The 26,551-nt window shown below is 46.3% G+C and overlaps 1 protein-coding gene across 1 annotated transcript in view; it reads left to right on the forward strand.

The window, feature by feature from the left end:
- CTNNAL1 (catenin alpha like 1) overlaps nucleotides 1-26,551 on the forward strand; it is an 862,216-nt gene that overhangs the window by 438,715 nt on the left and 396,950 nt on the right. Inside the window, exons 5-6 of the mRNA XM_085606809.1 lie at nucleotides 21,861-21,950; nucleotides 23,277-23,447. Coding sequence (XP_085462935.1) covers nucleotides 21,861-21,950; nucleotides 23,277-23,447 — 261 coding nt within the window. The remainder of the gene's footprint in view (nucleotides 1-21,860; nucleotides 21,951-23,276; nucleotides 23,448-26,551) is intronic.

The following is a 26,551-nucleotide window of genomic DNA, read 5'->3' on the forward strand; positions in this document are numbered from 1 at the left end:
GGTGTCTTTGAAGGATGTAAGCTGCTTGGATTGCTGCTGAGTGGGTGATCTGCCATGGAATGTGCAAAGATGTGAGCTGGTAGGATTGCTGCTGCAGAGGTGGTCTCTCATGGTGTCTTCAAGGAGATGAGCTGGTTGGATTGCTGCTAAGTGGGTGGTCTACCATAGAATGTGGTAGGATGTGAGCTGCTTGGATTGCTGCTTAGTGGGTGTGAGATGCTTCAGAGGTTGTCTGGCACGGTGTCTTCAATGACTTGAGCTGGTCGGATTGCTGCTGAGTCGGTGATCTTCCATGGAATGTGCAAATATGTGAGCTGGTCGGATTGCTACTGAGTGGGTGGTCTGTCATGATGTCTTCAAGGATGTGAGATGGTTAGATGGCTGCTGAGTGTGTGGTCTGTCATGGAATGTGCAAGATGTGAGCTGGTAGGATTGCTGCTGTAGAGGTGGTCTGTCATGGTGTCTTCAAGGAGATGAGCTGGTTGGATTGCTGCTGAGTCGGTGATCTTCCATGGAATGTGCAAATATGTGAGCTGGTCGGATTGCTGTTGAGTGGGTGGTCTGTCATGGTGTCTTCAAGGATGTGTGCTGGTTGGATTGCCGCTAAGTGGGTGGTCTGCCATAGAATGTGGTAGAATGTGAGCTGCTTGGATTGCTGCTTAGTGGGTGTGAGATGCTTCAGAGGTTGTCTGGCACGGTGTCTTCAATGATTTGAGCTGCATGGATTGCTGCTACAGAGGTGGTTTTGTCATGTTTTCTTCAAGGATCTGAGCTGGTAGGATTGCTTCTGCAGAGGAGGTCTGTAATGGCGTGTTCAAGGATGTGAACTGGTAGGATTCCTGCTGCAGGTGTGGTCTGTAATGTTGCCTTCACGGATGTGAGTTGGTAGGATTGCTGCTGATGGGGTGATCTGGCATGGCATATTTGTGGATGTCACCTGGTAGGATTGCTGCTGGTAAGGTGATCTATCATGATGTCTTCAAGAATGTGAGCTGCTTGATTTGCTTCTGCAGAGGTGGTCTTGTCATTGTGCCTACAAGGATGTAGGCTTGTAGGATTGCTGCTGCAGAGGCAGACTGTCATGCTGTATTCAAGTGTGTGACCAGGTAGGATTTCTGCTGATCTGGTGGTCTCTCATTTTATGTGTAAAGATGTGAGTGGGTGGTGTGTCATGGACTAAGCTGGGATGTGAGTTAGCTGGTGATAGGGTGGTATATCATGGTGTCTTCGAGGATGTGAGCTGGTTGGATTCCTACTAATGGGGTGATCTAGCATAGCATATTTGTTGATGTGAGCTGGTTGGGTTGCTGCTGCTGGGGTAGTGTGTAATTGTATGTTCAAGGATGATTGCTGTTCAATGGGGTGGTCTGTCATGGTGTATTCAAGGATGTGAGCTGGTAGGATTTCTGCTGATGGGTTGGTCTGACTTTGTGTATTTGTGGATGTGAGCTGGCTAGATTGCTGCTCATCAGATGGTCTGTCCTGGTGCCTTTAAGAATGTGGCCTGGTTGGATTGCTGCTGGTGAGGTGATCTGTCAAGCGTGTCCTCAATGATGTACATTGGTTGGATTGCTGCTGAATTGGTGGTCTGTCATGGACTGTGCTAGGATGTGAGTTGGCTGGATTGCAGGTGATGGGGTAGTATGTCATGGTGTCTTCAAGGATGTGGGCTGGTTCAATTCTAACTATTAGGGAGATGTGGCATGGCATATTTGTGAATGTGAGCTTGCTGGATTGCTGCTGAGTTGGTCGTCTGTCATGGAATGTGCAATGATGTGAGCTGCTTGGATTACTGCTGCTGGGGTAGTGTGTCTTTGTGTGTTCAAGGATCTGAGCTGGTTAGATTTCTACTTAGGGGATGGCTTGTAATGGCATGCACAAGCATGTGAGCTGATAGGATTGCTGCTAAGTGGATGGCTTGTAATGGAATGTGAACGGATGTGAGCTGGTTGAATTGCTGCTTAGTGTGGGCCTGTAATGGAATGTACAAGGATGTAAGCTGTTAGGATTGCTGTTGCAGAGGTGTTCTGTCATGGTGTGTTTAAGGATGTGAGCTATTTGAATTACTGATAATGGAGTGGTCTGTCATGAAGTCTTCAAGGACGTGGACTGGTAGGATTACTGCTACAGAGGTGGTCTGTCATAGTGTATTAAAGGATGTGAGCTGGTAGGATTTCTGCTGATGAGGTGATCTGTCAAGCATGTCTTCAAGGATGTACACTGGTTGGATTGCTGCTGAATGGGTGGTCTGTCGTGGGCTGTGCAAGGATGTGAGTTGGCTGGATTGTAGGTGATAGGCTGATCTGTCATGGAATGTGCAAGGATGTGAGCTGGTTGGATTGCTGCTGCTGGATTAGTGTGCCATTGTGTGTTCAAGGATCTAAGCTGGTTGGATTGCAGCTGGTGAGGTGATTTGTCATGGTGTTGTGAAGGGTGTAAGCTGGTTGGATTGCTGCTGAGCAGTGGTCCTGGTATGTTCAAGAATGTTAGCTGGCTGTAAGCTGCTGATGAGGTGGTTTGGCATGGTGCCTGCAAGGAAGTGAGCTGCCTGGATTGCTGCTGGTGGGGTGATCTGTCATTGTGTCTTCAAGGGTGTAAGCTGGCTGCATAGCTGCTGGTGAGGTGGGCTCTCCTGGTGTGTGCAAGGGCGTATGCTGGCTGGATTGCTGCTGATGGGGTGATTTGTCATGGTGCCTTCAAGGATGTGAACTGCATAGATTGCTGCTGGTTAGGGTGTGTTATGGTGTCTTCAATGATGTAAAATGGTTGGATTACTGCTGTGCAGGTGGTCTCACCTGCTATGTGCAAGGATGTGAGTTGGCTGGATTGCTGCTGATGGGAGCGGTCTGGCTTGGTACCTTCAAGAATGTGAGCTGGCTGGATTGCTGCTGATGAGGCGGTGTGTCATGGTGCCTTCAAGAATGTGAGCTGCTTGTGTTGCTGCTGAGTTGGTGGTTTCTCTGGTATGTACAAGGATGTGAGGTGGTTGGGTTGCTGTTGGTGGGGAGGTGTGTTATGGTGCCTTCAAGGATGTGAGCTGCTTGGATTGCTGCTTATCAGGTTGTGTGTTGGGGTGCCTTCGGGGATGTAAGTTGTCTGGATTGCTGCTGTTGAGGTGATCTGTTGTAATGTCTTCAATGATGTAAGCTGGCTGGATTGCTGCTGAGTAGGTGGTTTCTCTGCTAGGTACAATGATGTGAAGTGGCTGGATTGCTGCTAATAGGGTGCTGTGTTATGGTGCCTTCAAGGATGTGAGCTGCATGGATTGCTGCTGGTGGTGCCATACCTGAAAATGATCGATTATAGGTCTTTTTTTTCTTGAATTTTTGTGGTTTGAGGAATAGGGTGCTGGCACTTCTAGAGGCTCTTGAACCACATGAGAGCTCCAGTTTCTGAGCGAGGTACATCGGGGTCTTGAGGTGGATGGCTTTGTGTGTCATGCATGCAATTTTCAGCTGTATCTGAGCTTCATAGGGGAGCCATTTCAGAGCTAGCAGGTCCGGAGAGACGTGGTTGAATTTTTTTGTGCCCGAAACACGCCTGGCCGCAGTATTGAAGGTCACCCCAAGGGGATCCGTTATCACTCTGGGCAAGCCACACAGCCACTGCCATAGTCTAGCTTTGGGATCACCAATGCTTGCACTGCAACCTTTAGGTTGTGAGCAGGGAGATAATGTTTGAGCTTCCTAAGGATGCTGAGTTGGAAGTTTGCTCCTTTGGTGAGGGAACTGATGTGTTTTTGCATGTTCAAACTATTGTCTAGTATGATACCAAGCGAGGATGCTGAGTCAACGAGGTGAGGTCTGCCGTTAAGAGCCGTAAGCTGATTCAATGATTGTTCAACGTCCGGTGATTGCTTATGGGGTGATATAAGGAGGAATTCTGTTTTTAGAGCATTTAGTTTCAGGTGGTTATGTGTCAGCCAGGTTTGTGTTTCCGGTAGGACTGAGTTGAGCGACTGAATGTCCTCGGGGAGGCGATCTTCAGGTATAGTTGGGTATCATCCGCATACATGTAATAGTGAATGCGGGATGATTTGAGCATTTTTGTTAGAGGCTCCATGAACAGGTTAAGATCATGGGAGAGAGTGCTGAACCTTGGGGAACCCCCAGCGAAACCGGTGCAGGATGGGACAGGGATTGGTTCACCTTGAAGCGTTGTGATCTATTCAGGAGGAATGAGGAGAACCAATTAAGCACAGGCCCTGACAACCCCATCCTGTGTTCCAGGAGGTCAATTAGAGTATCATGTTTGACACTGTCAAATGCTGATGAAAGGTCAAGAAGGATCAGTAGGCACGACTCATTGTGGTCCAACATTCTTAACTTGTCATCGACAATGTGCATTAGGGCTGACTCTGTGCTATGGCCCGAGTGGAAGCTGGATTGGCAATGGTCCAGGAGTTGGAAATGGTCGATATGGTTACAGAGTTGGGCAAGCACACATTTCTCCAGGATTTTTGCTAAGGTGGGGATGTTGGAGATTGGGCGGAAGTTATGAAGGTCCGAGGGATCTGCAGTAGGTTTCTTTAGAATCAGAGTAACTTGACCCATTTTTAGGCAATTTGGAATAACACCTTGCCACAGTGATGCATTGACTATCGGAGTCCACAATGTTAGTAGGGAGGATCTAACATCCGGGAAAAGGGTCGATGGCAACGGGTCATTGTAGTGGTTGGAAGGTTTCAGAGTCGACAGCGTTTTGCATATAGAGCATTCATCCAAGGTTTGGAAGAGACTCCAGGAGGCGTTGTTTTTGGGGAAGTGTGGTAACTCTGCGACCATGCACTCTGTACTAGGTGGACATAGGGGGGTTGGTGGGCTGATCGACAGGTGGTTATAAGGCACTCGTAGATCTGTTTCAATCTTACTGGTCTTATCTATGAAGAAATTTGCGAATTCTTCGCAATTGGGCAATGTCCCTTGACCCAGTGATGCAGAGTTCGGATGACTATTGGCTTGGGACATGATGAGTTCGAACAGTTTTTTAGGACGGTTTTTGCTTGGTCTAACTGAGTTCTGAAAAGGGTGGCCTTCGAGCATGTGATGCGTTTATTATAGGAGCTCCTCAGGGATCTTAGGCCGTGCAGATGCTCAAGGGATGGATTGGACCGCCACAGCCTTTCAGCAAGTCTTAGGTTTCTTCTTTCTGAATTAAGACTATCGGTAAACCATGATTTGGAGAGTTTAGAGGGGATTCTTTTGAGCTTTAGTGGGGCGATCGAGTCTAGTACCTTCAGCATTGCATGGTTATAATGGGCTGTAAGTTCGTGGACATCCAACATGTTTGGTGGTGAGGGCAAGATGTTATCACAGAGAGCAGTCAGATCATGCGGGTTGACATTCCGTAGGCATCTTTTCAACTGTTTTGGGTTCTTGGGCTGGGCTTTACTTGTTCTTACCAAATCCAAGATACGGAAGGTGATGCAATAGTGATCTGTCCAATCACACGGGTGGATAGAATCGAGGAGGAGGGAGTTGGGCTTACCAATGACGAGATCTAAGGTAGCTCCTTTGATATGGGTGGGGCTGTCACAGATTTAAATTAGGTTAAGGTCAAGAAGGAAGGATTTAAGGCTATTGACCACCCCATCATTGGCATCATTCCAATGGAGGTTGAAATCTCCCAGGAAGATTTGGGAGTCATGGGAGTCTACGTTAGCTGAAATAACGTCCATGATCTGTTCTGTGAAGGTAAGGTTGTCGCGAGGGGGGTGGTAAAATGTGTGCAGTTTGAAGGAGTGATTGTTGCCCCCAGTCACTTCAATGCATAGGTATTCACAGGACGGCAGAAGGTCAGTCTGAAGTACCTTCACTGTAAGATTGGTCCGATGTAAGCATGCAGTGCCTCCACCTTGCCCTAATGATCTGTCCAACCTAATGATATCATAGTTGGGAGGTATTAAGAGGTCCAAGAAGGGGGTAGCTGAGTCATTAAGCCAGGTTTCCGTCCGCATTACAAGGTCAAGATCCTGCGCCAGGGTGAGATCTGCAATGTCTGCAGCATGTTTCGCTGCCGATCTACAATTTAGAAGCACACATTTGAGACTAGTGATGGCGTCTGTTGGAGCAGGAAGCGTGGTGGTGACTCGCTTGAGGTTGTTCTCATTTAGGGCTCTGGTGTTATGCCTAGGTTCCCTGAAGGGATCCGTGGTGATGGATTCAATTTGTTGCAAGTTTGGTATGGAGGGTGGGTGAGCTGGAATATAAGAATGTAGGAAAGAGAGAATATCTGTATCGGACAGGGGGGCATCTGAAGGTGCACTCCGGGCCATTATGGAGCGGAGGCCCATCTATGAGGTATGTGGGAGACATGGGACGGTAACCTCTGTGCATCAGGGGGGGAGGGGAGCCCAGAACGCCAGTGATCAGGGAGCGAGCGGCGATGGTGATATTTCGTGGTGGGGCCGCTAGGACAGGGGTTTGCAACCAAGGCTTTAACGATATGTATTATACTGCGGACCTCTGTCTTAAGTTGTTGTAGGCAGAGTACTATCTCGCTAAGGCGGCCTTCGATTGAGGTGTGCAGAAGGGCTTGGGAGGCACGGTCCCTGGGATCCTGGAGCGGGAGAGAGCTAGTGAAGTCGGGGGAAGGTAGGGCAGGTGGAGACTGCATGTGTCCAGCAGGAAGAGATTCTGGACACTGGAGCTGCCCGCTCTGAATGGATAGGCTAGGGGAAGAGCTAGTGAGGTCAGGGGAAAGAGGGGAATTCCCGCAATTGCGAGACCTATTGCATTCAAGATGCTTGTTTTCCTTCCGATTGCTCCAGATCACCTCTCAATCATTTTTAGGTCTCGTCTACGCAGCGTGCAAGGGCTGCGTAGGAGGGGACCTCTTGCAATCGATCACCACATTTGCCTAAACGCGTGCGCGTTTTGCATTGCTTTGTATTGTAACTCGTGCACGTTTGGACTTTTCCTTGCTGGAGCGAGCAGCGGAACCATCTGTTAGCAATTATCGCCCTGCTGCTGCTCGCTCCCGTAAGGTAAATGCCAAACGTGCACGAGTGGCAAAACAACCCAATGCAAAACGTGCATGCGTCTAAGCAAAAGTAAACGCTGTGCGTGTCTGGTCCCTGTTACCGTGCAGAGACTGCTTGTTAAACTTGTTTTTTTTGCGAGTCTCTGTATCTGTACCCTGCCTTCCGCGTCACTCTGCCTGCTGGACCAGCCTCCTACAAGCTTCCTTTAGCCTGAAGTATTTAGGGCGCTCCTACCTTGCACGCTCCGTATGGAATATTGGTACCTGCGAGCTCCCCTTCTCCTGCACTCTGTAAGCAAACATGTTGCTATTGCAAGCTCCCTTTTGTATGCACTCGCTGGTTGAAAGCTTGGCTGTGGCACATTTGATTGTGCTTGCACTCTGGTTGAAAGCTTGGCTGTTGCAAGCTTCATGTTCCTTGCACTCCGGTTGGCTGTTGCAAGTTTCATTTTGCTTGCAATCACTGATTATAAGCTTAGCTGCTGAAAGCTTGCTTGCACTCACTGGTCGAAAGCGTATGTGGTGCAAGTTTGCTTGCACTCTCCGGTTGAAAGCGTGTCTGATGCAAGCTCCCTTGCACTCTTGTAGAAAGCTTAGCTACTGGAAACTACATTATTCCTGCACTCTACCAGACACGTCCCTAGTCTCACTGCACAGTGGTGCCAGACTACTGCAAGCTACCATTCACACGCAGGCTCTCCTGCACACCAACCCACTGACCACCCCAAGCCCTTGGTCGCAACACCCGATACTCCACTCTGAAGGATGGCGCTTTAAACGGACTCGGGGCGGCGACGAGTGCCTGGACTGCCGGAGCCCAGGCCGGCTGATGCTGAAGGTAGTGGGGGAAGAGCGGCTCCCACTTGTTTGAATGTGCACTGATATCGCCCTGGTTACTGCAGGCATCCAGAGAGAGGGGTGTCACTCACAGCTCAGATTGCATCGAAGCTCCGAGGGCTGGAAGCCAGCCAGGGCCAGTGTATTTAAGAAAGACAGCCCAGGCTCTGCATCCGGCAGTCTCTGCAGGAACTTCTCCAGGGGGAAGAGCGCCTTTGAGCACCTCGCACAAGAGACACGTCCTGCTCTTATTTTCACAACTGCACTTTTTGCAAAAACGAGTGAATTTTTTTTCCACAACAAAATTTCATTTTCGTCATCTTTGCAAGAGGCTTAGAGAAAAACTGTGCACTTTGTTGTCGTGCACGTCAGTAAGTTTTGCTGCAGACCTTCCATTGCCGTTTCCAATCGAGACAACTTTGGGAATTAATTTCGCGATACGTTGTTCTGTGACTCCTGAACGTGCAAATCAGGTAGATTGGTTCATTGCCTGGACTTCAGAAGTGTTCGAGTGGGCTTCTGCCTAAAAACTGATTAAAAAAAAAAAGCATTGGCTTGGCCAATAGGTCTCACTTTTGGGACCTTATAAGTATTTAGTTATGCAGCACAATACCCTTGGTGCAACAACATCAACTGTTGCATGGCTAAACAGTTATAAGGTCTCAAAGGCGAGACCTATTGGCTATGCCAATGCTTGTTTTTCTTTCTTACCGTTGCACTCGGTTGTCTTCTAAATATTTTTCTTCCATATCGCCCCTCTCTCTAGTGTTTTTTTTTCGTTTCTCGGAATCCTGGCTTGCTTCATTGTCTTTCGAATATTTTTCTCCCGCCACCCCTCTTGCACATTGGTGGTAGCCTCTATTGGCTTTTCCAGTGCTGGAGGCTTTTACAAACCATCAGCATTGGCAAAGCTGATAACGACAACGGCCATGCTAGAGTTTAGAAAACAGTGTTTTCTTTACTTTCAAGAGGCCCTCAGTGTTGAGTGATTTACCATGCCTTGTATCTTTGCATTATATCACGCTACAAAATGGGCATCTAGAATATTTTGCAATATTGTTTTATATACTTTGACAATGGTTTCCACGTTCCATAGTACGAGCTGATGGGGCACCATTGCAGCCATCTTCATAGTATGGAAAACTATTTTCTATACATTTACCATAGCCGGCCGGGTATTGGCAAAGCTAGTCTCGTTGCTCCCTCAGGCTTGGCACAGTGAAACTGATTGACTTGTCAATGCTTGCTCAGTTTTGAAAGTATTTGCCTTATTTGAGTGTGCAGAACTGGTTGATTTGCCTATATTTTGAGCCCTTGAATGGAGCTGTGGATGACTGATGTGCTTGGAGGTCAAGCGTCTTCCATGGGTGAGGCGCATTTGCCTGTCTCTGCAGAGATGTCTCTGAAGTTAGGAGGACTCCCATCAATCACCAGCATCTGACTAGGAGTTACAGATTAAACTCAAGCCCTATTCAGAAATGCGAAAAAATACACTTCAGCTCACAAGATAGGTGTGTACTCACATACATTCATATACATACTGTGGAAATGGTCTTTATGGCTTTGCAAGGCAAGTTGAAGCCTTGGATATTTTCCAAAAAGCAATTATACATTTTCAACTCATTTTAAAACAGATCAATTTCTGCTGTTACATCAAATAAGTGTTCCTCCATATGACCTCAGTTAAATACTGATTTCTAAGTCTCAGGAAAATTGTGGTAAACTTTGATGCCCTCTGCATGGCGAGCTTTTTGGAAACACGAGTGTGCATTTTCAGAACGACCACAGGTGCGTTCAGTGGCGTAACAAAACTTGAGGTGGCGGGGGGGTCTGCAAGGTACATGGAGAGGCCCTCGCTCTGGATTTAAACCGGAGCTCTCAGGCCAGAGTACTGTGCTGAGGGGGCGCCCTGCAGCTCCCCCCCCTCCCCACCGCACAGCAGGGGGCCCTGTGTTATGCATTGTTTCCGCTGCTTATAACCCCAGCTGGCCGTCACATGACACCCACTTGAATGCTTAGCTAAACAATCTGTTGCTAAAGTGGGGGATGCAGAAAATTCCTCCTCGAGGTCAGTTTCAGAACGTTTGTTAAAAAGGTTACAACGGTTGGAGAAGGTCCCAAAGACACCAGACGAGCATATGATGCTCCCCATGTAAAAGTATTTCACCCATTCACTCTTTAGCAATATTCGGCTTAAGAGTCCTCAGCTGTCTTTCAGAGCATTTTTATGTCTATGCATCTTACAAATAGATGCAGTAGGTCAGCCCATTTCAACCAGTTGTACTAGAGAATGGCATTCACATTTTGATCAGCCCACAGTATTGTTTACTAGCTTCCAGACGTTTCATTGGTGCAGTGGTTTTGCGAGTACATGTAGGAATGGGTATTTTCTTTTTAGTTCAATTGGAGGCAGTATTGGTGACTGACGATGTGGCAGACACGACAGTCACTTTTCACAATGGGGAACGCCAGACAAAGGCGGTGTGCATGAGATCCCAGGAGCAGCCATAAACTGACTGCAGGGGCCTAACAAAAATCAAGGGGACCCCCCTGCAAAGTACTTGGAGGGCCCCACCACCTACCACTTTGTACAACTGCCCAAAAATCGAGCCTGTCAAAACACTAACTGGTCCCATACCCAGTCGGTATACCGCGCTTAGGGGCACTCTGGAGCTCGGCCCCCCGTCCAAGGAGGGCACGACCTCACACATAATCACACCCTTAGGGGCACCAGGTGTGACTGGCTACGCAGCATTACACGACCGGTTCCTCCCCCTTGTGGGAGTTTGCCAGTTAAGAGGAAAGCCCCGAAAACAGCATCCTACCAATTTCGCAGAAAACCTTAGATACAACTGCTTTGGATAGCGTTTTTTGTGCTTTTACTATGCTTACTGATTCAGATCTCCAGGAAGCGCGTGTGTGGCTGGGCAGGCTGTTAAATGTCTGCTCTTCAGCCTGCTTTTAGCCGCACAGAGACCCATGTACCCGCGGTGAGCTTTGTTGGAAACATCTCTAAAGAAACAGCAACAGGGCTTTTGGACGCTCAGTGCCTGCTCGTCTGTTGCAATGTCTTTCGAAGCCTGTGTTGTACTGAGCATAAGTCACTTCAAAGCAGAAGCTGGCAACGAGCCTGCACAGTTTGTAGTTTGGGCTATCATGGGAAACGGAACCAGACATAAGATGTTGAAGTTGTACCTTAAAAAACATATCCCTATTTAACATGTTCCAAGGGTACAAACAATATATACACGACATTTCTTCATCCAATAGTTTTCCACTCAAATAGATGTCCTGGTCTAAATGGTTGTTGAGCCGTGCCGACACGCGTTTCGGTATGGACCTGCCTTGGAGGTCTACCTTCTTCAGGGCGCAAATAGTGTGGATCACGATCTGTTTGAGTGGAATACTAGGACACCTGGAAGTGGGCGTAACCAACCTCCACCTACAACATCAGCTCCAACACAAGCCACACGAGCTGAGAGAACTAGCAGAGGATATGGCATGGGCCTATGCTCTGGCGACCCAGCACAGACTATACCATATTGGTGATAAAGCCAGCAAACTGATAGCCTGGCTGGTCAAGAGGTATAGGGGACTGAGTTGGTTCTTTGAGATCTGGGATGAAAAGGGGGAACTCAACACGACTGGGGCAGCTATAGCAGAAACATTTGCTACCTATTACGAAGAAACATATGCTTCCACAACCACCAGGTTGGGAGACTACTCTGTTGACCTCCTGAAAGACCTTTCCCTCCGAGTCTCTCAGATGAGGACAGAGCCACGTTTCAGGAAGATTTGACAGTAGAGGAAGTAGCAAGGGCAATTCAAGATCTGCAGTCGAGGGAAGCAGTGGGGCCCAACAGCTTGCCAGTGGAACTATTCAAATGCATAGCAGACAAAGTTGCAAAACCTATGTTAAAAATGTTCGAGCGGCTAGGAGGGAGGGGTGCCTGCAAGAGGATAAGAGGACAGCCACTATTGTTGTTATCCCCAAGAAAGATAAACTACTGACGGAATGCAGCTCATACAGACCCCTATCATTACTAAATTTAGAGGCTGAGGGGAGTGATAGCTACTGGGGTCCATCCGGATCAATCCAGCTTTATACCGCATAGGGGAACCTGACTAAATCTGCGATAGCTTTAGGGGTATTGCATATGACTGTGGTTTCTCATGCTGCTTGAGCTGTGCTGCTGTTGTTGGACGCAAAAATGGCATTTGATAGCATTGAATGGAGCTATCTTTTTGCAGCCTTCGCTAGATTGGGCTTTGGCCCCCAGTCCTGTGAGTGGGTTAAAATTCTCTGTCAGGGCCTGCTTGCAAGGGTAAGGGTTAATAATGCGATGTCCCGGGTTTGTGCCCTGCATAAGGGCACGAGACAAGGGGGCCGCCTGACCTCAATTATTTTTGCACTCATGCTTGAACCACTGACGGCCTAGGTTCACCAGGATCCACTCATATGAGGAATTAGTGGGACTGGGGAATGGGAAGAATGAATCTTCCTTTATGCAGAGGATATACTGCTATATGCCACACAGCCCCATCTCATGGTGGACAGAATATTGCATATCTTTAGCTCTCTGGAGACTACCCTGGGTGTTGGATCAATTATAAAAAGTCCCTGATCTTTCTCCCGACAGGGGGTGTCCACAGCCTACCATTGAGGTGTGTGGATCCAATAGTGCAGGATGGATTTAGATACCTGGGCATATACATCACACGTGATGTAGTAGACTTCGTAAATAAAAACTTGCTTCCACATCTAGATCACCTCTGGAGGGATTATACCCACTGGTGGACGCTTCGGGTGTCTCTGATAGGCAGAGCTGCCCTCTTTAAGAGGATGACCCTCCCGTGCTTACTCTGTCCTACAGAACACCCTCTACAACATACCCCAGATTTTTTCAAGAAGGTTGGCCATGAGTTACAAAAACTACTGTGGGATGGGGGAAGTTCCAGATTAGCACTTTGCAAACTCCAAAGAAGGGTGTATGAGGAAGAGGTGGCGGTCTCCTACATTTGCAAATACTACTAGGCGGCGCAGCTTGTGGCAGTCGATGACGGTGTGTTCGCTGATTGAACTGAACTAGCATATCCTACGGATCGGGAAGCTATGGGTAGCATAGGTTACCCTTCGCTTCCCCAACCCACACCCAGACTGTGGTGAGGGCGTGGCCGAGACTAATAGATTCCTGGCAGATAGGACCCTGCTGTGGGACTGCGACCTCCTGCGGGAGGTTTGGGGCCTAGAGGGATTCTCCAGATGTGCACTGCTTGGTATTGAATACTTGGGTGATGTGTGGAGAGGACAAGCAATGATAACATTTGAGGTTTTGAAGCAAGAATTTGAGATGGTTGAGTCAGAGCGCTTTAGACGTTGACAGCTGGGGCATGCACAGAGGCAACACATATTAGAAGGAGAACAATTGCCAGAGTCAGCGGAGCTAGAGGACTAACTATTATTAGATCCTATGACCGACAAAGCCATCTCTCATTTACAAGAAATTAATAAACAATTCCCCTGACCCTCTTAAAGCATTGAGGCAAACTTGGAAGGGAGACATTGAATTCAAAGAGGAGAACGACTGGGTCGAGGCAGTGCATAGCCCCAGGGAAGTGTCCACAAACGCGCAGATCCTATGGATTAGTGGGAACTGCATGACAAGCCCATTTCCATTTAGTCCAACTAAGGATACTCCACAGATTGTATTACTTTATAACGTTCCTACAAAGATGGGGGAGGAGTGACTATTCCCTATATGCCAGGGGTTGTGCTCTAGTAGGCACCTTCTTTCACATATAGTGGTACTGCCCAGATATTCCGCATTACTGGAGGGTTGTGGCCTGGGTCACCGGACTCAATGTGACTCTGAAGGTTAGATGGCATCTCCTAAATATAACAGGTGAGGAGTTGGGGCCCAGATACCAAAAGATATGATTTGGTTACGAGGGTAGCTAACCACAACATAGCACAGGCCTGCGCGCATCCCCTCGTATCAAAGACTGGGAAATGGATATGGACTGGTGTCAGCGGGGGGACATGTGGTATACCAACATCTGGGCCGCCCTAGGAAATGGGAGAAGGTTTGGGATAATGGGCATAATTATAGAGGCCAATGAGTATGATGAGGAGGAGTGACACCTTGGGGGACTGACCTGAGTCATTGTTTCAATGCCACCCGAATGTGATATTAATACTTGTATATGCTGGGGACTTTCCACCTGATACCTATAGTTTTCATGATTGTAATGTGATTTGTTTCTTTACTATGCATATAATTCACATGATCCATCAATTGTATTTGCTGTACACGGAGCAACTTCTCAATAAATAGATTTTTTTTTTTAAAACACTGCAACATTTGTTGCCACACTGTGGACGGCCCTTTGCAAAGGTTGACCGATCACCTTTCTGTTGCTTATTGCTGTCTTTGGGTGTTAAACTGGTACTAATGAGGTGTAGCCAATTGCCAAACAGTGTTAACAAGTTTAACAAGCATTTGCAATGCAATAGGTCTCGCATTTGCTTGAATTTGAGCTATTGGCATTGTAAATGACTGTTACTTTTATTTATGTCTTCTGAAAACCTGCCGGCATATAAGTACAAAGTGCACATGATAAAAAGCATTGTTATTTTAATGCCAATAGGTCAAAGTTTGCAAAATGCGAGACCTTTTGCATTGCAAATGCTTGTATGAATGTGGATATGGGCAAGGCTAATAGTAGAACTGGTAACGCCAGCCAGTACATGAGACATTAACGGAAGCAGCGCTGTGCATAATGATGACTTGAGGCGCTGTGGAGTGGTGCTGTGAGGCACTCTGCCCATAGCAGTCCAAAGCAGCAGAAGGAGCTGCGGGCTGTAGTAGTGGGCCTCAGTTACGAGCCCCGGTTACAGGCCCGTGTTTGGCGAAGTGAAAGTCACCATGCGAGTTGCTTGAACAAATGTTCAGACGGGCGCTGTACTGAAACCTAAAGCTCGCCATTGTTGTGTGCACCTGGGTTGTTAATTTAAATAGGGTGCCGTGCTGAAACCTAAAGCTCAGAGGCCGGAGGCGGGAGGGGGCTGCGGGAGGCAGATGGCATTGTTGTGTGCATCTGTGTTGTTAATGTAAATAAAAAAAATGTTTAGGAATAGAAATTGCCGGGTCTGTGTTCATAAGATGGATTCTGTAACTCCTTTTTAAAGACGGGCTGGTGGGAAGATTTCAGAAGAAAACGTGTTGCATTAAGGTATCACCAGTAGTAAATGTCCAGGCACAATCAAATAAGAGAAAGTGACATTCTACGTTGCACATAAAGACCTCGCCTCCGCTGACGTAAAAACGGGTAAGACAACAGTAACGTGAAATGTATGTATAATACAAAGCGCTGAAAGAATGTGGCTGCGCTTAATGAAAACATGGATTTGTGCTATTTATAGCCGACCAATTTAGAATGCTGCCTAAGGATTTCCAGGTCCAGATCTCGTATTGTGGGTGGAATAGGAGAAATCATTCAAGGAAACAGTGCTCACAGACGAAATAAAAGATACTGAGTAACAACACAAGACAAGCATTGAAAATGCAATAAGCCTCGCCTTTTATTAAGTTAAAGCCATTTCCTTTGCTATTAGCAAAGCTTTAACTTGATTAAAGGCGAGGCCTATTGCATTTTAAATAACAAAAGCATTAACATACACAAGCTTTGGCAACGCGGCCGCGAAAGTGAAAGTGATCGCGATTACGATCGCGTGCTACGGAGGAAAGACACATGGCGCTGCGCGCATGCACGTTCACGTGCACTGAAGCTTTAGGCCACGGCAGCACTTTGAAATGCCTGTATACAAAATGTCTCGGCCAGATCAGCGCAAGCGCTGGATCAGGCGAGACCTAAAAATGACAAAATGTTGAAGTAATACCATCAACAAATGTGCCGGATTACACTGCATAATTTGCCTTTTCTTGCGACATAATTTACTCTATCCTGCCGCTAAATTTGGCCCTCGCCGCCAGATAATTTCAGTAGCCCTGATGAAAGGTCGGACCCAGCTACACAACTCTGCAGTCTAACAGAGTTGTTAGGGATTTTGGTTAACACCCTGTATTGGATACAGGTATTCCACCTCAACCGAAGCCGGCAGTCGCACATTGGGACGGTGGAATTAAAAATGCTCCTGGTGAAACTAAGGGTAACACAGAGATCCTCGCACTCAGCCTTGATGATTCACATTTATATTCACCGCATGTCACAGGTACTAGAATAGCATATGATCCAAATCTGTCTGCGCACAGAGTGCACTAGATTCCCCATCTGACTGGATGAGAATTAGGGAGGTCAGGGACCGTCCCCAGTTACCTAGACCACACCGACCTCGGATGAAAGAGAACTTCATCTGCCTTACGGAGCCTAGATCCAATCCTTTTGCTGGTCATTTTTGAGCCAGAGACAGTCCCACCTGGCTTACATTAGTTTAGAGGTCACTTCTGGCCAATTTACAAAGGGCAAAAGTCCCTATTACTGACATTCACACTCTAATTGAACACCATAATCCGTAGCATCTGCATGCAGTTATGCATGCTTCAGAATATTATCCCACTGAGCTACTGCTTGAAGTTGAAGGGTTGAGTTATTGCAGTGTAGTCTGGATGCACATGTCTGTTTCCCTATCACCCTGAAGCTCCTGGTCTTGAACCTAGGGTGATCCGTCTTAATAGCTTCTTTGCCAGACAGTGATACAGACCGGAAGAGTGTTCCATAATAGTTATTGCCAGTTTGAGGAAAAATATAGTAGCATAATTTAACCTCCAATATGGAGTCGCAGATTTCAGTAGTACAGAAGTTGCTGATGATCAAGTTAATCCAACCAAGGGCATGTTAAAAAGAAAGCTGTGTGTAGAGGTAACTGGAGACTTGAATTGGGCAGAGGCGCAAGGTCGAATCAGGGAATACATGGACTGGGAAAATGAAGACAAAGCAGAAATACTTGGCAATCAATTAGGGCACGAGTGAAAGACATGCCAGACAAAACTAATGGGAAGTATTGCCACGCAACCAAATATGCTCACAGCACTTTAAATGCAATACTCACAAGAAGAGGAAACCTGATGACCCAAGAAAAAAGGAAAACCTCATGAATTGGGAAACTCCCGTTGGGAATCCATCAGGAGGTGGTCATGATTGAAAGGAACCAAAGGCCAGGAAGCCCTGTCCGATTATAGTGCCTATTTTCTCTAAACAAACCCCTGTGACTGCTGGCTTCTTGTCCCCCAACAGCTGTCAGTCCGCAAAGCACACCCTTGTACTCTTATCTGAAGGTGATGGCTAGCACACTGATGTAACAAACCTTCTTTGTCTCCATGATTCTCACTGAGATCCCTGTCTATCACGTGACCGAAGGTAAGCCCAAGACACCGCACTCTGCCCTTCACTATCTGCAAGCTTTTTTAACTTCACAGACCATGTACTCCCCATAAAACTCCTCAACAGGGTCCAAGGATTACAATACTAGGCAGCGAGAGTTGAGGGGCAGGTTTGGTGATCCAGGCAGCTGTCTTATTCTGTTTGGATTATAGGAATGCTTACTTGCTTGGTTTACCTAAATATCTATCTGTCACCTCTAGATTGTGCCCAATGCAGCTGCTTCATATGCTACTTAATGTATCCCAGCATGCTTCTGTTAAATCCCTTTGGACTTCTTCTGCATGCTACCAATGAATAAATGTATCTTATTTTAAGATACTTTGCATGGTGCTCAAGGCAGTTGCCAGCACTTGTCCTGAGCATCTCAGCGTCAGCTTCACATGTCCTTTCACATGCTTCATTCTTCTTTGCATGCACTCTTGTGCACATGTTCCCTTGAAACAGCACAGGCAGGCTTTCTATTTGGGCCTCAAACCTATTCCCAGTACAGAGAGGTAAGAACAAATTGCGTGCCTGTGGGGGTGCAGGATGCAGTACATTAGAGCGCCAGACTTATTGAGACCTCTATCTATAGCCAATTCTTATTCTTTGCCCTTAGGCCAACATCTGTTGGTATTGGTAAATTACAACATTTCAACCCTGTTTCTAAATCTTTGAGGAAATTTTAACCCCCCCCCCCACCCCCACCCCCAACTATTCCAGGACTGGAGTTAGAAAATGAGTTATGCTCCTGCATTATTTTGGGGACTGCACTTTGACTAAATATTCTAAGAATGGAGTTAAAATAGTAAATGATTCTTCCTAGAGTAGCACACATTTCTTGTCTTTCTTATTGGTCCATTTCTTTAAATAAACTTATTTAACCTTTGACACATAGGCACACATTACAGATCTGCAAAAAATCCACAGTGACTTTTTGCTGCTTTGATTTGTTGCTTTACAGGAGTCGTACTCCCACAGTAAAGTGAGGCATTAATATCCCACTATACAAAAACTTGAGCTGAGAGTTGCGCTTTCACAGACAAATGTAGAATTAATTGTTTGTTACATGACAATGGCCCACGCCTAAAATGTAGACTTTCATTGTTGTATTATGTGAATTTGTAGAGCGTAGCTAATCGCCCATGAGAGTAACCAGGCACGCTCAGTAAGGCAAACCTGAGGGTGGAGGAGTAGATTATGCCTGTTTCGTCAGGAAGAGCCATGTCTTGAGATTTCTTTGGACGTCCATGAGGGAGGGTGAGGTTCTGAGATGTTTTGGGAGGTATTTTCAGGTTTTGGCTGCGAGGTATGAGAAGAAGCGATCTCTGCTTCTAGTCCTCTTGATGCAAGGGAGGTGTGCTCTTGCCTGGGGTGCAGATAGAAGGTGTCTGGTGGGTTGGTAGAAGTTGAGATGGTGGTTGAGGTAAGCAGGACCGGTGTTGCGGAGAGCTTTGTTGGCATGGATCAGTAGCTTGAACTTAAATTTGTTCTTGACTTGTATCCAGTGGAGATTGGAGAGATGTGGTTATTTTTTGAGATGTTCAGGATGAGTCTGGCTGTAGTGTTCTGGGTGGTTTGGAGTTGGCGTAGGACATGGGCTTGGATTCCGATGTAGAGGGCTTTTCCGTAATTAAGTCTACTTGTGATAAGAGCCTGGCTGACAGTTCGTCCGTTGTTCAGTGGGATCCACTTGAAGATCTTGCGTAGCATCCGCAAAATGTAGCATCATGATGAAAAGACTGCGCTGATCTGTCTGGTCATGCAGAGGTTGGTATCCAGGATGATCTGTAGGTTCTTTGCATGGTCCGCAGCGGTGAGTGGGGGGCCAAGTTTGGTTGTTGCCAAAGATTAGGACTTCGGTTTCATCTGTGTGGAGCTGGAGTCAGATGTTTTTCATCCAAGCAGCGACGTTGCTCATGCAGTTGGCGAAGTTTACTTTGGTAGTACTGGTTGACTCAGTAAGGGAGAGGATCAGCTGTGTGTCTTCGGTTTAGGATACTATGTTGAAGCCGTGGGCTCTGACGATGTCTGCAAGGGGCATCATGTAGACATTGAAGAGTGTTGGGCTGAGGGACGATCCTTGAAGGACTCTACAGATAAGTTTATTGGTTTCTGAGGTGTAGGGGAAAGTCTAACTCATGGAGCTCTGTCCATGAGGAAGGTGGAAATCCGCTTGATGGTCGGTCCGCAGATATCCAAGTGCTGAAGCTTTCTGATGAGTGATTTGTGGGTGACTGTATCAAAGGCTGCGAAGAGATTGAGGAGGATGAGTGCGCCCATTTCTCCTCGATCGAGCATGCTCCTGATTTTATCGGTGGCTGCAATGAGGGCTGTTTTTGTGCTGTGGTTGGTGTGAAAGCATGATTGAGAACTGTCCAGGAATTGATGGAGTTCTAGGTTGTATGCAAGTTGTGTATTGATGACTTTCTGCATGACTAGAGATGGAAAAGGCAGGAACCAGATGGGTCTGTAGCTGCTGGGGGTATTGGGGCTTGCTAATGGTTACTTCAATAGGGCGTTGACTTATGCATTTTTCCAGCAAGATGGGAAAGTGGTGATGGTGGTTATGCAGGTGTTGTTGATAGCGTTGAGCTTGGGGAAGATGTTGGTTCTTCAAACGTTGTATATGAAGCAGGGCATGGGTCTCCTGAGTGGATGGTATTCAACAAGCACGTGGTTTCTTCGTTCGAGCAGGACTTCCAGTTGCTTAATTGCTTTTTGGGGATGAAGGAGGTGTCTGGTTGGTCGGGGGAGTTCGTATCAGTATGCTGTGGGTTGAATGTGTTGTAGATCTTGCCAGTCTTCTGTTTGAAGAAGTTTGAGGGGTCATTGAAGAGTGCTTGGGATGGGGTGATGTTGTTAGCAGCTGCAGGATTGAAAACTCCTTGAAGATGGTGAAGAGTTGTTTGCTGTTGTTGGAGCTGGCTTTGAGTCTGAGAGTTAGCGCCTTTTTCTTTGTATCTTCTAGTTTTTGGAGGTAGAGGTTGAGGGAGGCTTTGTATGTGGATCTTGTGGTGGTGTTTTTGTTGAGTCTCCAATTTCTCTCAAGTTGTTGGTTATCGTGCTTAGACTCCCTGAGGTCATTTGTATACCAGCTGGGTCGTTTGTTGTTTCTATAGGTCTTGTTTATCGTGGGAGCGGTGAGGTTGGTGCAGTCGGTGAGCCATGTATTGAAGAGCTTGATGTCAACATCGAGGTTCCAGGTGTTGTTAAGTGGGCGTTCATGTAGGGTCTTGGTCCAGTTTTCTTCTGATATTTTGCACCAGTGCCTTGATAGTGCTTTGGGTTTTTCTGGTGGGGTGACTTGGTGAGTGGGTATCTTGAAATATATGATGTTTTGGTCGGACCAAGTGAGTGGAATAATGTGGGTGGTGGTTATCCTCTTGTTTGAGGAGAAAATAGGGTAGAGGGTGTGGCCTGCTATTTTGGATGGTCCTCAGACAAGGTGAGCGAGTCCGAGGTTGCTGAGGCTGTCGAGGAGAACTGTGGAGTAGGGGTCTGTGGTGCCTCCAGGTGGAAACTGAAGTCCCCACAGAGAATGTAGTTGGTTGATCTGATGGCAAGGGAAAAAGAAGTCTGCGATGTGGTTGCAGAATTCCGCTTTGGGCCCCAGGAGACAGTAGGCGAGGGTTCCCTCAAAGGTGATGTTGTAGTCAGTTCGTATTTTGAAGTGGAGGTGTTCCATGAGGTTGGTGTCTGCGTCGTGGAGGTGGTGCAGTCAATCGTGTTTTTCGAGAAGTACACAATTTCTCCGCCTGGTTTGTGGGTTTGTTCCCGGTGTATGATTTTGTAGGCCAGCAAGATGGCTGCGGCGATGACCAGGTTGGAGGCTGAGTTGAAATGTGTTTAGGTCAGGAAGAGAAGGTCCAGTGTGTTGCTGTTGAGCAGGTCCCAGATTTCAGTGGAATGTTTCCCGGACGTTGAGTAGCATAGCAGACAGTTGGTGTGGGGTGGTAGTGGCTGTGTGCACAAGTTGTTTGGAGGTGGTGGTATCAGCGTCTGAGGTGTTGCCAGTGAAATCACAATGTGTGCAGGAGAAAGGTCCTACTGTTGTGCTGAGGGATGCAAGGCAGCACTGTGTTTGCCAGAGTGTTTTATGGAGGTCACAGAGGAGGAGTAGTGGCGGCGTACTCTGGTTGAGGCTGCAACTATGGTTGTGGTGTTGCGTTGGATGTTCATGGGCCAGAGTTCCTGGTGCTGGGCACAGACCAGGCGGGGGAAGGTGCAGACGAGTAGCTGCGGCCTGCATTAAGTAGGTCATGGGGTGGGCAGGGCTTCTGTCGGCAGGGAAAATCCGGGCAGCGACGGTGTATCTTGGTCAATAGGCCGCACCTGGATGAGGCTAGACAAGAAGGAACTGGCCGCCAATGGCAAGTGGCAAGCTAGGTGCCCAGGTGTGGCTTTAGATTCTCAGTATCTTGTAGATTCTCAATATTTTTGTGGAGGTGGCGGAATTTGCTGTTATTCATATAATTTATTTATCACATGTATCTATCCACAAACCTACCTGGCACAAACATGCTCATTGCCTGCATTGTTTTATTCCTATGCTCTCAAATAATGGCGGCGTTGTGTGGAAGAAGTTGGTGAAAAATACTGATGGCACATTTTTTCTATACTTAATAAAGAACATGTCTTGTTTAAATGTCATCTTATAGGATCTGAAAGATGAAAAGAAAAAAGCGCGAATGGCAGCAGCAAGAGCAGTGCTCGAGAAATGCACGATGATGCTGCTCACAGCTTCAAAGGTAAAATGCATTGCTTACTGTGTGCAGGTGGGTGCTTGTGATTTTCATCCGCAGTCATATTTTGGGATCAACCTTTGACCCAGAGTAGCAGAGAAAAGAGACATACAAGAAAACAGTAACAAAGAGAAACAAGCACACCACTGCCTTTCTCCGAGGCGAAGCAGAAATGCCTCGGAGAAACGCAGCGGCGGTTTTCAGATTCGGGGGCGTGGCTAAAAAGTGGAAAGAAGAGCAGGGAACACGCCCCCGAATCTGAAAAAGACGGAGCCTATTTGGAGGGACGGCTCTCTCCTCCAATGGCTGGTCTCTGTTTAGGAAGCCAGCCAATGGAGGAGAAGCAAAAAGAGAGGCGGGCTAAATAGCCACTCTAAGAATCATTAAATCTCCGGACTTCCGGTTCTGCCTTCGGCAGACCGGACGGTCCCTCGACCTAAAAAGAAGGGATGTAAATGAACCTGCAAGTGTGAGATACAAAGACAGGAAGTGGAGCATGGTGGAAGAAAGAAACATGATTGGCAATCAAAACAAGCAGCATTGTTATTTAACAACACTGGCATTCAGCTAGGCCGTCAATGGGTTCCTAACAATAATTTGGTGGATATGTTTTATTTTTATTTTTACAAATGAAACACGGATTATAGATTTGTAAACAAGTGTTGTGTTTTAATTGATTTTGGAATGCCTTCCATCAGAAGCACTGCACACAGTAATACGTTGGTATGTAAGGACTGGTACAGAATATGATGGGTGCATAGAACAATAATGGATGATATTTAGATGTAACTGTGGGAACACAAACATTTAAAGATCTCATTACAAAGAACACATAGAACTACATTGAAAGCAAAGACAGGGTTATATTTACAGCAAGCACAATGCATAGGCATAGTGTTCAGATCCGCGTCCCAGGGCAATGGTACTAAGCTTTGTCATTTGAGGATGGATGGAGAGATAATATGGTCACAAATCTGAGTTTTCAAGTGCAGTGAAATCTATTCTTTTGTGTTTGAAAGTATGGAACGGATAAAAGAAGAGACTGAAGTACTTTCTTGCTGCGGTAACGATGAACCGCCTGGTCTCCAAAATCAGATGCTCTTGTAGTGGCCATCATAATGATGGAGGGGAGGTAAAAAAATGTTATGCTACCTCTGGGCAGTGAAGAATGGAAACCTAGCAAGATATTGTTAAAACTGGATGATTTTATTATTAGATTCTGACTATGGGTGTGTAAGAAGGATGTACAGCAGTCATTGATGTTAATAATTCAGAACTGATTTGTATTTGGGAACATGTCACTGAATGTGATGTTCGTTTTATGCTCTAAAGACGTGTCTTCGACACCCCGATTGCGAGTCCGCACGTATAAATAAGGAAGGAGTGTTTCATCGAATGCGACGGGCTCTGGAGCAAGTAATCGAGATTGTAACTGATGTGCGAGTGAACGGAGAGATAGAAATAGCACCCATCAGTATCTATACCGGCATCAAAGAATTCAAGGTGAGAATAACAGCTTTACAAGGACTTCTGCTTTAACCCTATTGTTATCCAGCATGCTACAGATTGAAGACTAGTCAACTTGCACATCTCTGAACTCTCTCATTCACACATCAGTACTTGCACCATTATTAGAGTGTCATACATCCTGAATAATATATCACTCACCTATTCTTTAGACAAGGTTTTGGTGGTTGGTATAAAATATTCGTGGGGCCTGTATCTGCATATGGTTTTTCCATGAGATATACATTGACTGTTGACGCACATATCTTGGCACTTTCATTTATAATGTGTTTGTTATAGATTGCAGCTGCTTTAAGTCATTGTGTAGCCCTGAGTTTCTCCTAACCCTAGGGTCAATGTCTCTTGACTCACCTCCTTTGAAAAAATAGGGGAAGTAAACCTCTCTAGATCGGCTGTACCTCTCTCTTATTCATGTGAGACAGATCTCGTAATTCCTCCCTCTCGTATCACTCTCAGAAAAAGAGCATTGTCTCTGAAGGTAGCTGAGTGCTCTCCCTGGAGATACTCTTTCCAAAATTTCAGATTGAATCTGGTCTACTTTGCTTTGGGGTATCGTATACTGTACATGAGAAACATGAAAACAGGAAGAAAGCCCTCACATGGAATTTACGTATGGAAATGGTTGGCGTAATGAAAATCCTGACGATGAAAGTGGTACGAGAATTAAACACAAGGAATAAATATCCTCACCACTGCACACAACCCTCCTTCCATTCTCTCATTATTAGCATGGGCAAGCAGAAAATGGAACTTTGCGAGGGACTTCATCCTTTAATAATGGTTCGTACTAGACATAAATTCAGATACAGTTCCTGCCATCTGCTCTAAGCTGCAGAGAGATATCACTGCTAAATGGTTTTCTCTTGCCTGGCCAATGCCAATGGACGATCCCAGCCACAATAACTGATTACTTCCTCTACTGTTAGCATTTTCGGAGGATACCTTAGGATAGTGTTTTTGGGGGCTGGAATCTGCCAACACACATTGGAGGTATTCAGCCATCCACAAGCTCTTGATTTACCGACCCTATCAAGTACTGTAATCTTTAAAATGTCTTGTAAGAGCTTCCTAGTGTCCATCCTCATGTTTGCCCTAGGCACAAAAAAGAATATACAGACATAACCCCTTCAACAGCAACAGCCATGTCAATTTCATCATATTCAAGTTGCTTGATGTGTTATTATTTTTCCAGACGATGCACAGCAAATGAAACACATTTTCTAGGTGTTGCCGGCTGAACATATGACTATATGCAAATATATCTAAAAAGGACAGTCCTCGGAGACAATTAGAGTACTTAATTCACCTATTCACACATTCCAGTAAGTAAAATTCCCAGTGTCCATGATACTGTGTTCGTATATTATTGATGTATAGTCCAAGAAACAGACTCAAACGTCGTGGGTTATAAAAAGGTATAATTCACATGTATTCTTCAGCCTTCATTGGAAAAGAAAATGTCAACCCAGCCAACACGTTTTGTCCCCACACTGGACTTCATCAGGGCTGTAAAATAACGTGTATAACAATATTTAGAATAAAACCTCAAAATCCCCTAATCCCCACAAGTCTCATTATACTCCCATGTTATAAATAACTTATTAACAAATATCAGATTCACAAGAGGACCCAGAATGTAGTTGTCCAACATCCACATCCATAATGTCTAAGTCCGTAATAGTGCAGTACTTACAAATTTCACTTATTCGAATGTGTGAATAGATGAATTAAGGACTAATTGTCTCTGAGTGCTTTCCTTTGTTAATGTATTTACTTGTGACTAAGGGGGTTGTATGGATGTTCAGCCTTAGGGTTAAAGCACCAAATCTGATATGAAACTGTAACGTATACTAGTGTGGAGGGGTATTTCCATTTCTGCCAATGGAGTTGGATTCTGGAATATGGCCATATCTGTGTCAGTTTGGATAGGTGTGTCTGGTATATCCTTCTCGGATCATGCAAGTAGCCCCCCCTTACATGTTTACAAAGCAGGAGCTCAAATGAGTTAATCTTTGTACTCTTCTGTAGCACTTTAAAAAACAGCCATTAGGGAAAATTCATTGGTGTGCAGAACAAATGTCAACCTGGAGTGAGTAGTGGATGTATGAACATCGATGATGGGAAAACTAGACATTGGGCATTCACGTAACAATATGGGATAACATTATTTCCACTGGTTGCTCAGTGTTAGAGGTAAATAATAAGAAAGACAACTGTATTATAAACAAGATTTCCCACCACAGGGAGTGTAACTAACGGAGCAGTGGTTGTCTCTCCTGGTTTCACATTTAACTAGCCACAACAATACACAGAAAGTGCTACTTGCCATCAATCGGGCCTGTAAGACCTGAGGAACACCATGTTCTGAGCTTGTCCCTTTTTATGGTTGTGAAAAGTAAGACTAGAGCAGCTTTACTTCAAGTGGGAGACAATGGGAAACCTTTCTAACCACTGATGTGCAGCCTCTTCTATGCTTTATGATCGGCAAAATGTATTGAAGCTGTGGCCCATATCTAGGGACTGTGTCCCCTCATCTCCTCGAGGGTGGTCAGTTGATTTCATGGCTCTGTATCATCGGCTTCCAGTCACACTTTCAAAAAGCCAGAAGCTTCCCACAAATATAGAGTATCAATCAATCAATCAACAAAATTTGTATAGCGCGCTACTCACCCGTAAGGGTCTCAAGGCGCTGAGGTGGGGGGGGGGGGACGCTACTTCTCGAACAACCAGGTCTTGAGTTGTTTCCTGAAGGAGAGATGGTCCAGGGTCAGCCGTAGGTGGGTGGGGAGGGAGTTCCATGTCTTGGCTGCCAGGTAGGAGAAGGATCTTCCTCCGACGGTGGATTTGCGGATTCGTGGGACAGAGGCGAGGGCAAGGCTGGCGGAGCGGAGTTGGCGGGTGGGTGTGTAGAATGTAAGTCGGCTGTTGAGGTACTTCAAGCCCGTGTTGTGGAGAGCTTTGTGAGCGTGGGTGAGGAGTCTGAACGTGATCCTCTAGCTGACAGGGAGCCAGTGCAGGTCTTTCAGGTGGGCAGAGATGTGGCTGTGGCGGGGGATGTCCAGGATGAGTCGTGCTGAGGC

This window comes from Triturus cristatus, chromosome 5_2 (genome assembly GCF_964204655.1).
Source record: "Triturus cristatus chromosome 5_2, aTriCri1.1, whole genome shotgun sequence".
In the NCBI taxonomy this organism is placed as follows: Eukaryota; Metazoa; Chordata; class Amphibia; order Caudata; family Salamandridae; genus Triturus; species Triturus cristatus.